The 13,643-nt window shown below is 40.4% G+C and overlaps 1 protein-coding gene across 1 annotated transcript; it reads right to left on the bottom strand.

Moving 5' to 3' along the window:
• Nucleotides 1-5,860: 5,860 nt before the first annotated feature.
• Nucleotides 5,861-11,612, bottom strand: YEATS4 (YEATS domain containing 4). Its single transcript, XM_028746609.2, has 7 exons — nucleotides 11,348-11,612; nucleotides 9,248-9,367; nucleotides 8,700-8,766; nucleotides 8,519-8,613; nucleotides 7,817-7,909; nucleotides 7,653-7,740; nucleotides 5,861-6,641 (listed from the first exon to the last, which is right to left on the bottom strand). The coding sequence occupies exons 1-7, from the start codon at nucleotides 11,396-11,398 to the stop codon at nucleotides 6,472-6,474; spliced, it is 684 nt and encodes a 227-aa protein (XP_028602442.1). The 5' UTR covers nucleotides 11,399-11,612; the 3' UTR covers nucleotides 5,861-6,471.
• Nucleotides 11,613-13,643: the final 2,031 nt, after the last annotated feature.

Here is a 13,643-nt window from a genome sequence, read left to right as displayed (position 1 = left end):
GAGGGTAGCCTTCTTAGGTCTTTTGTTCTGCATCCTGATTGTAGCCATGTTCTGGTCCGTACTTTTAAGTATGCTTTGCATTGCAGCCTTAAATTGCTCACATATCATTGTCTGTGTGGTTGGGGCCTGCATCTGCTTCTCTTTCTCCCAAGGCATCTCAATCTTGACCTGTCATGCCCCTATTATTCCAGTCCTTGCACTCTTAAAAGAAAGAACAGCTATTGTGGGGTGCTTTTGTGATGGAGATTAGACTGCATAGACTACATATTTTCACCTGTGACCTATATTGTTTTAGAAAGTAGCCAGCCCTGCAGTCTAAAGAGCAGTCAAGCAGCATAACTTGTTTTTACACTGTGGAATATATCTGGTAAATAAATTGTTCCTTATTCTTTCCCATGTTCTCCTTTAGTTTGCAGGAGTTGCTCACCAGATGATTTCCCACAATCCCTTGTGGCGTGTATCTGAGAGATGCACTCCTGCGCATGAAAAACAGGGCTGCATTTAAAGTAGTATAAGCACCCTCTGCATCTTTTTTGGACCCCACACATTACGCTTTTCTCTGATGGCAAAAACACACTAAAATAACTACTGTGAAAGCAGGCAACCTTCCATATCTGGCATGTAATTTACCATTTTTCTCCTATTACAAGCATTGTGGCTGGCGAAACCCAGCCAGATGGCCGGGGAATGGATAAAATTATTATTATTATTATTATTATTATTATTATTATTATTATTATTATTATTCTGTTCTTTAGAATACTTCCAGGCAGGTGGGAAGAGAGCTATTCCTTTTATGCCATATGATAAAAAGGTACCACATTCAGACCTCTGATAAATGATGAAGAATCTCAATTTAGGCAGCAGGGAAAGTTAACTCTGCAATTAAATACTCATAGATGATTATTACTCTGCTGCTGTCCTGTCCCTGTCCCCATCCCCGGCAAAGTACTACACTATCACTTACTGAGCACAATGGTTAATCGGTTCCTTGGGAAATAATTTCCACATATTTTTAAACAATGTCCCTCTCATCTGAAAGTTGCTAACTAGCCAGCGATGTGATCTTAAGTATGGTTACTTCTCAATTCCACGGGATTAAATGTAGTTACTCCACGGTAAATTTGTTTAGGATTGCCATCTAGGAATCCTGTGGAACCAAACCAACAGAGACTATTCTATATAACAGATATATGCTGAAGCAGCAATATTTCCTATCATGAGAGAGAATGCTGTACTTTTATCCTTGCATGTACCATTCAGATGACATGGTATATACAATGGTGCATGATGTCTCCTTGGCCAATATATATTTCTCCGCAACTATTTTTACACTTACAAAGGATGATAAGAGCTTTTATTACAATGTATTCCCGGAACAGAAAATACAACTGGGAGATATCTATCAATGAATCTATAATAACCTCCTTACAGAGTTAATATCTACAAACATTTTCTCCTCTGTGAAATCTGGTAGTGAGGTTCTGTCAGCAGACCAAAGCTCTCACCTCCTTGTGTGCAGCCCCCAGATTTTCCCTCACAGTGCTTTATCATATTCTTTTAGGCTTGCTTTTAAGGTCCTTATTAAACTGCTGCTGGGAAGCATCCATTTTCTGCTGAACTTCCTATTGAGATACTTGGTTTTCAAAATCACATGATTGGCTTCATCTTGGCTCGCTCACCAGCTCACAGTTTCTCTCCAGGGAAACAAAAATCCTACACTTTTCACCAGTGTTGAGCATTCCCTCCTTCCCTGTGAAAAGTCTGGTAGCAATGCTACGTTTGTTTCCTTTAGAGAATAGTGCACTTGACTAGAGACTTATAAACTGATTCTTGTTTTATTCTGCTATAAACATACAAATATTGGAAGCAACCGGAGTCCTAAAACCAAGCAGCAAAACTGTAGGTCCTGAATTGCTGGAAAATAACAATAAAGATTTTTAAAAAGAACACTTAGTTGGTCTCTAAGGTGCTACTGGAAGGATTTTTTTTAAAAAAAATTATTTTGTTTCGACCACCACACTGATAATTCTGCATAAAATTCCTGGACACCAGACCCTGCAGTTCTCCCTCCACCCAAGGCTATTCCCAATCCCGGCATGAAATTTACAACTCATAACTCTCAACTATCTCTGCCTCTGTGTTGAAATTAAGATCCTATGAAAATAATTTATTCATGTAAGTATTAACATTTTGTCTTCTTTTTGTTTTGGTAGTGCTAAATTAGCCAATTTCCTGCCAAGCCTCCATGTGATTTAAATGAAGAACTTTTTTTTTCTTTTTAAGTTTGACCATTGCTTCTCCATCCTTAAAGAATGGAGACATTTGCATCTCTTATTTTCCATTGTAGGAAAATGAAATGAACAGTGCATTAAATCCTCTATTTCTCTCTCTCTCTCTCTCTCTCTCTCTCTCTCTCTCTCTCTCTCTCTCTCTCTCTCTCACACACACACACACACACACACACACACAGCTGCTTTGCTTCTCAATATTCTCTGGTTGGTCTCTGTTATTTTCTCCTACCGATAGAGAACCTACAAAAGGACTCTATATGGGCTCTTGCGTACCCCATAAGGTAAAAGGAGCATTTTTAGAAAAAACTTACATCAAAACCCAGTTCTGTTTCTCCATAACATTCAAATGAGAAAGATGCCTTGTAAGCCCTGGACTGGTGCCTAGACTCAGTGGCGAGTTGGATGAAGGCCAACAAACTGAGTTTGAATCCTGGCAAGAGACACTGTGGGTGGGTGGTTCCTGTGTCCAGATAATTGGTCAATTATCTGCTTTGGATGGGTGCGGCCAAAAGTGGATGTCACTGTCCCACAATCTCAGGCATGAAGGCAGGACACAAGCACTCAAGGCAGGCACACAGTGCCACACAGCATCTCCTCAGCTGACTTATGCTGATCAGCTGAGAGGTGATTATGGTTCCCTTTCCATTCATTCAATGCTCAGTCTGATGATTGAGGAGAAGGCAACCCCCCATTAGGGCAATGGGTTTCATCCACCCCAACACAACACCTATTTTAAATATAATTTTTGGTACTTTTGCACTGATAGTTAACCCTGTGTTATAAACCTCGGGATTAAATCGTATTGTGCATTCAATAATATTTAAACTCTGCCAACTTTTTTTTTAACAACCAAACTCTGAAATGCCCAGATTTTGTTACTTGGGCTCTTTATTTTCTTTTATCAGCGTTAAACAGAGGCCAAAATTCAGTATATCATCATTTTAAGAAATTTTTAAGGTACTAAGGTATCTGAATTGTAGAAGCCATTTTATTATGGGCCTTGAGAGAACTTTTGCCCCTTTACCAAAGGTTCCCATTAAAAACAGAACAGCAGTGTGATTTTGTGCACAGCTGCCACCTACTGCACAATGTTGGAACAGTTGATCAAAACTAATGAAGGCGTTTGATGCATAAACACAAGTTATTAGAGTAGAACAATGCGGTTAAAAACTGATTCAGTAGTGGTGGGTGGGGCACAGCCATCAGCCTTGAGCCCAGCTGATGGCAAATATCACAAATCTGCACTTTGTATGAATGAATTTCTTCTCATTTCTCAACTCTTCTGATTTGGCATCATCCAGATTGGCTCAAAACTCCTACTGCACTAAATAAATAGGTTCTCATACAACTCATTTTCTTAAGTACTGTTCTCCCACTTGAAAGTTTGCCTTTTGGCACAAAGCCATTTATCTTTTCCAATTAGAAAATAGTAGGTATGAACCCCACCCCCAAAACCCCTACCTTCCTTAAGAAAACCCAGTAAATACAGTGACACCAAACTAAATAGTATTAAAGAGAGATTAGAGAGACTTCCCTGGCTTTTTTTCTGGCCCGCGTAGGACCAATCTGGATAGTTGGGCCTTGGTGAAGATTTTTTGTTTTCATCTCCAAAAAGTTTTTGATTTGAGTTTCTACTGAAATGAGGCTGCATTTTAATGTTGTACCTAAATCTTGTTTTTAAGTTGTATTTTAATCAATTGTTTTTACCTGGTGTTAGCTGCCCTGAGCTGGTCTTGGCTGGGGAGGGCGGGGTATAAATAAAAATTATTATTATTATTATTATTATTAGATGGTATGAATATTCAGTTCTAGAAACTCCAGATACATACCAATATATTTAAGGATGCTTTGTACCCTACATTCCCCCACCTTTTATGTTAAGGAATCCAAGGAGGTATACATGTGGTTCCCAGTAATCTTCCATCCAGGTACTAACCAGACTCAGAACCTGCATAGCGTCAGCATGGGGGTGGCCAGCCTCGATTATAGTACAGCTCATTTTTTAAAAAATGTTTTCCCTTGGGTAAAATGGACTAATGAACCGGGGGCAATGGCTGAATCCATAGCAATTGGCTTAAGTTAACTGGAGCTTTCGTCATCAAACTTTTCCTGGCCCACCTACTCTCTCAGGTAATACACTATTATTATGAATCTCTTAGGTGGCCACACAGTTTGTGGGCATAGGTTTTACAGGAAAGAGCTTAAAGTACTCTTGCCAACTTTCATTCATAGTAGATGACAGCATCAGGGAAGTTAACATGCTATGGACACTACAACCCAGCTCAATTCTCTTATTCCTCATTTTACTTTTTGTTATGCTGTGGTCTGAATTGGGAAAGCATGCAAAGCAGAAAGGGAAGTTTGACTTAAAATACTGCAAACCCAAGCACACACTCTTGTTTTGATGGATCAATACAGGTCCACATAGTCCAGCAATCTTCGCAAGAATCCCAGCTGTCAGCAGACACTATAGCCATGTCCAGGAAGACACTTGAACCCTTTGAAATGTGGGGATGGAGCAGGCGCATGCATGCAAGTCCTGAGAATCCCAGGTTTGGGGACAGGTCTGCAGGCTTCTTCTTTTTTTGTGCCTCTTTCAACACGGAGGGGTCTACTTGCGTTCATACAAATGTGAATTTTAAAAAAACCACATTGAAACATTTCATGTTCAGGCAACCCTCAGAACACAGCTCAAGTGCTCTATTCAAAATATACCTTTTGGCACTGTGGGTTAAACCACAGAGCCTAGGACTTGCCGATCACATGGTCGGCGGTTCGAATCCCCGCGGCGGGGTGCGCTCCCGTTGCTCGGTCCCAGCACCTGCCAACCTAGCAGTTCGAAAGCACCCCCGGGTGCAAGTAGATAAATAGGGACCGCTTACTAGTGGGAAGGTAAACAGTGTTTCCGTGTGCGGCTCTGGCTCGCCAGAGTAGCTTCGTCACGCTGGCCACGTGACCCGGAAGTGTCTGCGGACAGCGCTGGCTCCCGGCCTCTAGAGTGAGATGGGCGCACAACCCTAGAGTCTGGCAAGACTGGCCCGTACGGGCAGGGGTACCTTTACCTTTTACCACCTATGCCTGGAGACACCAAACTTTTTGGGCCTGTGGACGCATTCGAAAATGAGAGAATTCCTTTTGGGCACCCCAGATATACCACAACCTATTATACTGGATAAAATATGCTTCTTTCAATCCTCATTTCAGCAGGGGGGAAGGGACCTTGTTGGTGCCAGGGATGGCCTCTGCAGGCAGATGTGTGTCCACTGCTGTTACACTGATAAACCTTAACCTATGCACTAATCTATCTCTAGTGCCTACCCATGCATAGGGATGCTTTTGGGTTTTTATTTGCACAGCACAGAAAATTAGGAATTTGCTAATTTTCATCAAAGTTAGTGGAATATATTTAGTAATATATATGAGAATTGCACCAAAAAGATTAAATGAAATTATGTTTAAATTGCATATTGTCAGGTGGCATGATAAATCTTACAGATAATTTATAATAACTATCTGTCCATATCCTATAATATTTTCAAGTACTAAACAAAAAGTATACAAGATGCTTCCCATACAGTACTTTTATTCAGGAAACTCAAAGCAACAAACATTGTTATTGCCTCCAATACCCCATCAATAATAATCTGATTTATAGTTTGGTCAATGTAAAACCCACCAGTAATTATTCTTTGTCCAACAGTAGTTTTATCAGATAATTCTGACTAGTCTGGAAGCAGAGGCAGACTTTATATATCAACAAAGCTAAGATTTTCCTCTTATATTCAGGTCAATGGAGTGTATCAAGCAATCAAATGTTACTCTCATTAAACAGCAATATTGTGAAAGGTTTTCATATAAAGCTCAGTAAACTACAATATGAACACACTTGAATGGGGTATAGTGTACCATAAAGGTAACTTGATAAATAAAACTTAAATTTTACACCACCCTATTTAAAGAAAGATGGAAAGACAATTGTAATTTAAACTATGAAAATAACATTTTATTATTAAACATTCAAGTAGTCAAATATAACACACCAAATTTTCCCTTTCCTCCCCCCCCCCCCCAAAAAAAACCCCTGGAACTTATTTTGCCCTTACAAAAACTTAGAAGATACATTATTGGTTGCATGATAACAGGTTTCACTTTTAGTCCTTTGATATGTAGCTATTTGTTATATGTCTTTAGACTGATCATCATCCTCAAGTTTTCTGATTTCATTTTTCAAGCAGTTGATCGTTTCACGGCTTGCTTTTAATCTTTCTTTAAGTTCAGCAATCTCAAAACTGGTTTTCTTCTTGGCAGCTTCCAGCTTCTCCCTGGTTTTTACTTCTACATTGGCAACTGAGAGCAAGAAAGACATTTTGCTAAGTCAGGAGAATTCCAAAGCACAGCTGAATAATTAGAAAACATAATGAACTCTGTTTGATCCATTGTATATTGTTTAGAATATAATAGATTAAAACAGGGTAGATAGGCATTCAAGTGTGAACTTCTTTGCATGTGTCTGTCCAGCTTGATTTCCAAGATACAATTTGCTCCAGAGAGTAGGACCTGAACCAATGAGACTTCCTGACGGTATTATAAATATATTAGAAATATTTCTAATTGTGTTGCATTTATATATAGCAAAGGGAAGTCTATAGCAATTAGGTATATTTTAATCTAGTCAACTATGTAATAGGCTTATGTTATAAAATGAATATGGATTTTGAATTTGATGTTTGTACTTCTTTTTCAGTTTTGGAATAAAGTTTTTTTTAAAAAAAAAAAAAAGAAAGAAAGAGACTTCCTGACGGTATGAACTGTTTGCCAATAGAGCAGACTGCCTTCGAAAATAGGGCACTCCCCTTCGTTAAGAGGTTTTTAAGCATTGGCTGGGTGGCCTATCAGGGATGCTGCAGAGTGGCATTCTTGTGTAGCAAGGGGTTGGACTAGATTACTTTTGAGGTCCTTTCCAACACTCTGAATTCCTACAAAACTATTCAGGTCAGCTGTTGTATATAATTAATATTTAAAGAATCTAGAATTTGTATACTGCTAACAGGACTCTTTTTTACTTGTGGGTAGAAAAAACCATGTGCTTTTTAAGTGCTGTAATTCTGCTTTGAGAGCTTACTTTGTTGCATTTCAAAATTCCTAGTATATAGAGCTAAGCCATTCACATTTACTGCTCTATATCTGGACTGATAGCAACAGTAGGAATCATATTTCTTTTTCTAAGGGAACTGGTCAGTATGTACTATCCATCATAATAGATAAACATTTCTTTCAAAATATACTTCATGTAAAAGATATAGCCGACAGTTCACAAAAACACAATTTCAGGTAAAATTCACACCTATTAGCACTTACACTCTGTTTCATGCTTATAGGCACCAAGTGTTAACTGACGAGATGTAGTCAGCAGCTGTTGCATCATAGCAGTAGGATCCTGAAATATCTAATGAAAAAATATTAATAAATTTAATACATCAGCTACAATGGATAATTTCCCCACAATACTTTTATTTTCTTACCATCTCATCATAAAATTCAGAAACTACAGTTTTCTTCCCCAGGATTGCATTAGTGTCAGACTGAAACAGCTTCAGCAAGTGATACAGAGTTACCTGTGCAAGACAAAAATAGTAAGAATAACCTGTACAACTGTTATTTAGTGTTTTAACTGTCTACATTCCAGGGTCATAGTGGCCAGCACAAAAGGAGCATTCATTCAGAGTAAGAATTTACCATACTGATTAAGATCTAATTAATTCAACTCATTTTTTAAAAACCCCAACAGTACTTTGACAGTATTTTCCCCACATTTAATGCTGTCTATGTCAGTTCTCAAAATATTTGCTGCTCTTACTCTGGCCTGGTATAAGCCACTGGATTGATAAAACAACAGTATCTAGAAAACTAGGGTTCTTTACAAACCAATTAAGTGTATAATTAAGTATACAGATACTGCTTAGCACACAAATTAGGGATGACACTAATTTTTACACACTGGGCTCTTTTCCCTTTAACAGTGGCTTAAAATGCAAAATTTCCATAGGTCTCATTTCTCTCATCATAGGTCAAACTGCATACACTATAAACAACTTTTAAAAAACAAAGGAATCTTTCCCAATGGACTGCTAATCCCTAGTCAAACTGAAACAGAATTTGGCTTCTTCAGAATAACCAGATATTAAAAATAGGTCTTTGCAATTCATGCTAATATGAATACTCACAGGTCTTTCATTAGGATCAATAAAAAATATCTTGATTATGATTTCAAATTCACCCCAGCCTGTTTCAGTGATTTCGTAAGGTGGCTTAGTTACAACTAAGAGAGAGAAAAAAGTAACATAAGCCATTTCTTCTCTGAAAACTACTTCATATGTTGTATCAACTAAATTTTTTAAGTCATACCTCTTAATGGATTACCATAGCTTTCATGTAACTTAAACTGGATTTTCTTTACATATGCAGACATATCCTGGAACAAATACAGTCAACCATTACTTACACATTCAATAATATATTTTACAATGTTTCATTGTGTTCTTCTAGCCCACTTACCACAGAAATACTTATGAGTATTAATAGTATATAAGCTGCTGTAACATTTGTGTGACCTCTAATCTGATTTCCCCCAAGATGCTTTCTGAAACATGCCATAAGTCTATTTACTGAAAAGTTAAGCCCATTCCACACACAATTCAGACAGCAGTCAAATACCCTATTTCTTTAGACTGCAATCTTTCCAAAGGTATTCCTTATATTTGTTCCTATGTACTCAAAAAAATTTTTTATTTTACTGTAGAGTTCCTTATATTGAAAGTTGCATACATAGTTATCCTAGTTTGATATCTAAAACATGAGCAGTGTTCAAGAGATCAGGATTGGACAGAAAACAATTAGAATTTGCACAGGTGTACGCATGTTATATACAGTTATCCAAGAATGATTCTGTTTACCTCATTTCTGTAAGGCTTAACATAAACTGTCCACTGATGTGTATGTCCATCCTCTTCTCGTTTCTTCCCAAAATAGCGTGCAACATTTCCATAAACAATAGGTTTCACAATAGTAACACCCTTCAAGTGAGAAAGAGGCATGACAATGTTTTTCAGAAATCTGCTTAACATAAAAACTTACTTTCTAGATAAACTAATCTTTCCTGCATTATCTACCAAAATATATACTCTGAGAGTGACAGTAATAATGTCACTAGTTTTTGTTCCAACAAATTCAATGTGCCCAAGTTTAAATATAAAATATCTATTTCTTTCTCTTAAATTTCTAACTAGAGTAACTTTCAAAACTTGCTTCATAGATACAATTTCCAAAATACACTATAATGTTGAGGAACCAATTGGGTGGTGGGGCAAAAATTACTCCCCTCCCCTAAAATATACACCATGTTTTTGCTAAGCAGATCTGGCTTTGGCTCCCTTCAACACCTGGATGGAAGTCTGACTGGGAACATGAACACACACACGCGAAAACTGCCTTGAGCATCATGATGAAAGAAAAGATAGACGTAAGCCAACAAACAATCGTGTTATGGATGAAGACTCAAAACATAACGTGTGTGGTCCAATCCTACACACACTTAGCCAATTAACTGATTTACAGCCTTCTGAATGACTAAATAACTGCACCCAATTAATGACAAAAGAAAGATGAAGAAATTCACGTCTAGTTATTTAGGCAGCTATGTTGGGGCAGGATTATTTTTGATTGCTCAGAGATTCCACAGAAGAGGGGCAACTGGACCATGTGAATACAGGGAAGGAGGTTTCTAACATATTTACAGCAATTCCTGCATTGCAGGGGGTTCAACTAGATGACCTCAGGGGTCCCTTCCAAATCTACAATTCTATGACTTGCTGGAGACTGAATTTGTGAGGCAGCTGAAGGAACTAGCGAGGAAGCCCTGGCCTGTGAGGGACCAACAACTGTTTGCTTCCATAATCCATTCTAGGTCAGGAGCTGCAGTGGCACCTATTGAAACATTAAGAGAACTAAGCGGAAAACTTAAGATACACACTTTTGTAAGCATCACATCAATGTCTATTTTAGTATATTTTAAGAACATGCTGTAAGCCGCCTCAAGAACGTTGGATAGTAGGCAGAGTACCAATATTCAAAAATTTTAAAAGCCCCTTACAAACAACGCAGTATGTGCATGAGGTGCCTAAAAATGCGACTATTTCTTCAAATCAATTTGTTTTAAACTCGTGCTGATTTACACCAGTTTGATCAATTGGTCCTAGTTGATGAAATTGGTCTGGAAGGGAGGGAAAGAAAGAAATGTTTGACACGGTTTTGAGGACTCCTTACCTGCAGTATTTAGAAGCCTCTCTCTCTCTTTCTCTCTCATATATATATATAAATGTTTTTCAAATTAGAATTTTACAAAGATTTATCAAACATAAATAATAAAAAACACAATTCCAAGGAATCCCCTGGACTTCCATCCTCCCCTTTGTGGGTCCTATCATTAATCATTTCCTCCCACATCTTTTATGGTAATCCAAGTCATTTACCTCTTCCAGAATTTAACCTTAAACTACAAATGATATTCCAATCCTACTAACGATTGTTTGCAATGGTCTTTAAGGTACGTTATAAATTTTCCCCTTAGAAGCCACTATTTAATGGGGGATCCATCTCCAAAAGCAGCCACTTCTAATGTTATTTTAACGACGCTAGTGGGGAGTAACAGGCAAGTGGGATGGATGGGAATACGCAACAAGAAGAGGCAAGCCCAGAAGCACAGAAAAGCGGCGCTGCCTTGGACCAGTTCTCCTCTGCAGCCTCCTCTTGTCTATTGTGACGGACACGAAGAGAATCTCCGCATCACCTGGAATCTTTTTAATTGGCGGCACCGAATCGAACGCAAAGCGAGCGCTCTGCCCACGAACGACTCTCAGCTCCGCCCTCCGACGCACCCACAGGGCTTCCGAACCTCCCTGTCACTCAAAAGTAACCGTTAGGGAGGCGCAACGGTTTCGAATCCGAGCGCGCCGAGCTGGCCCCGCCTCAGCCTCCTCCCCGCTCCCGGCTCCTACCTTCACTCTGCCCCCGGAGTCAGGCCCGAACTCAGCCATTCTCTTGAACATATTGCACCGGGGGGAGGGGGAGTAAGGCTTCCTCACGCCGCTCTCGAGCAGCGAGGCCGAGCTAGTAGGGTGTGGCCTCCGCCACCCGCCAGTTCGCCTCTGGCGGCGGAGAGAAGAACGCGGGGAGCAACGGCTCGAAGCGCCCTCGAGCTGCCTCCGAGGCGCCCATTCACCTCCCCTCGGCGGCCGCTCCGCGCTCAACAACAACTTCCGGGTGAGGAGAGGAGCTCGAGGGGGGGGGCCGGGTGGTGGCGGCGGCGGCGCCTTCCTGCCTGGGCCTCGTGACCCGGAGGTGAAACGCCGGGTAGGCGGGTGGGACTAAATCGCTGCTTTCTGAGACAGCAGCAGAAGTTTCTGGGTCTTTCTGGGTGTGTGGCCGTGCCGGAACAAAAGTGCAAATTAAAAAAATGCGTATGAATTGCTAAGCCTTGTGCTTATTGGGGCGGCTTGCTTCAAAGCGCGCTTCAGCCCAATGGATGTGGAACACTTTTCTTTTTTGACTCCCACAAAACAATGCGGAGACACTCTTTTGTGGCTGCCTTTAAAAAAAAAAAAAACAGAAACTTGCGACGAGCTGGGGCTGCCCGCATCGCTGTGTTAGGGAGCCAGAGATGTCCAGTCCTCAGCATGCTCATTCAGCAATAAAGCTCTATATAACGGTTCTTGCGCCGAGTTAAGTGCGTATCAGACGTGGGTGGGGAGAAGAGGTTCAAATGCTAATAATTAAATCAGTTTTCAGTGATGTTGGGCCTCGATGACTCTCAGCCTAATTTCCTTCAGAAGCATGTGATAAAATAGGGAGAACGGGAGAACCTCTAGCGTCGAGGCATCCTGCAACTTTCCGACGGCTGCAGGATGTAGCGCTATGCCAAGTGAAGACGATTTCCTAAACCATGAGATTGCGTACTAGTGCAAGGTTATCCTCCCTTACATGGTTTGTTTACCTTATTAATACCGTGCGCTTTCCTCAGGAGGCATGCTCAATTGATACTTGGCTGAATTGGTAGCTAAACAGCTTGACTTACTACTAAATTAAATTACTGGATTAAAGACTTTCTGATAGATCGGACCCTAACAGTGAGGATTGGACATGTAACATCTAATTCCTTAAAGATCAGTACTGGCACACTAAAGGGATGTGTGCTAAGTCCCCACCTGTATTCATTGTATACATACGATTATGTATCATCTGACCCGTCTACTGCAATTATTAAGTTTGCAGATGACGCCACCATAATGGGTTTAATAACAGGTGGAGACGAATCAGCTTATAGAGGGGAGGTCCAAAAAATACCTACATGGTGCCTAGGGAACAACTTGCACCTTATTACCAGCAAGACAAAGGAGATGGTGTTGGACTTTCGGAGAAAGAGAGAAGAACTTGCCCCGCTGTACATCGGGGAGGGCTGTGTGGAGAGAGTCTCTTCCTTTAAATTCCTGGGAGTTTATCTCAGTGAAGACCTTACTTGGAAAATAAATACAACCCAGGTGGTCAAGAAAGCCCAACAGAGACTCCATCTCCTCAAGAGTCTTACAGAAGAACAATATCAATCAACATCTGATGACCTCCTTCTACCAGTCAACAATAGAAAGTGTCCTTTCATACTGCATCACGGTGTGGTATGCTGGTTTGACATCATCTGATAGGAAGTGCCAACAGAGGGTGGTGAATACAGCACAAGATATTATGGGCTGTCCCATGAATCCACTGGATGAAATAGCGGAAGAACGTTGCCTCAGGAGAGTGAGGAAAATTCTCAGGGATGATTCACACCCTGGCCGGCACTTTCTTGATCTCCTGCCCTCAGGCAGAAGATATAGAAGCATGACTAGTCGCACCAACAGGGTAAAGAACAGCTTCTGTCCGTGGGCTGTTAGGCTGCTGAATGAAAAGATAACAACAGGGCAACTGACTTTCGGGTTTGGTGGGTGTGCGTCAGTAAGAGAGGGGAATTAAGACTAAGAGAGCTGAGTGGGGGGTGCTTGTGTAATCTCACTGTATACAAGTTGTACAAGTGACAATAAAGTATTTTAATTTAAATCTTGGCAGTGGAGGTGCTGGACGGTTGTCTTGCCTCAGTAATGGACTGGACAAGAGCCAACAAAATGAAGCTCAATCCAGAGAAGACTGAAGCACTGCCGGTGGGTGGTCCCCTAGACTGTATGGATGGGATATTGCTTGCTCTTTATGGGGTTACACTCCTTCTAAAGGAGCAGGTACACAGCTTGAGGGTACTTCTGGATT

This window comes from Podarcis muralis, chromosome 10 (genome assembly GCF_964188315.1).
Source record: "Podarcis muralis chromosome 10, rPodMur119.hap1.1, whole genome shotgun sequence".
NCBI lineage: Eukaryota > Metazoa > Chordata > Lepidosauria > Squamata > Lacertidae > Podarcis > Podarcis muralis.
This window is presented reverse-complemented; position numbering and strand designations above follow the sequence as displayed.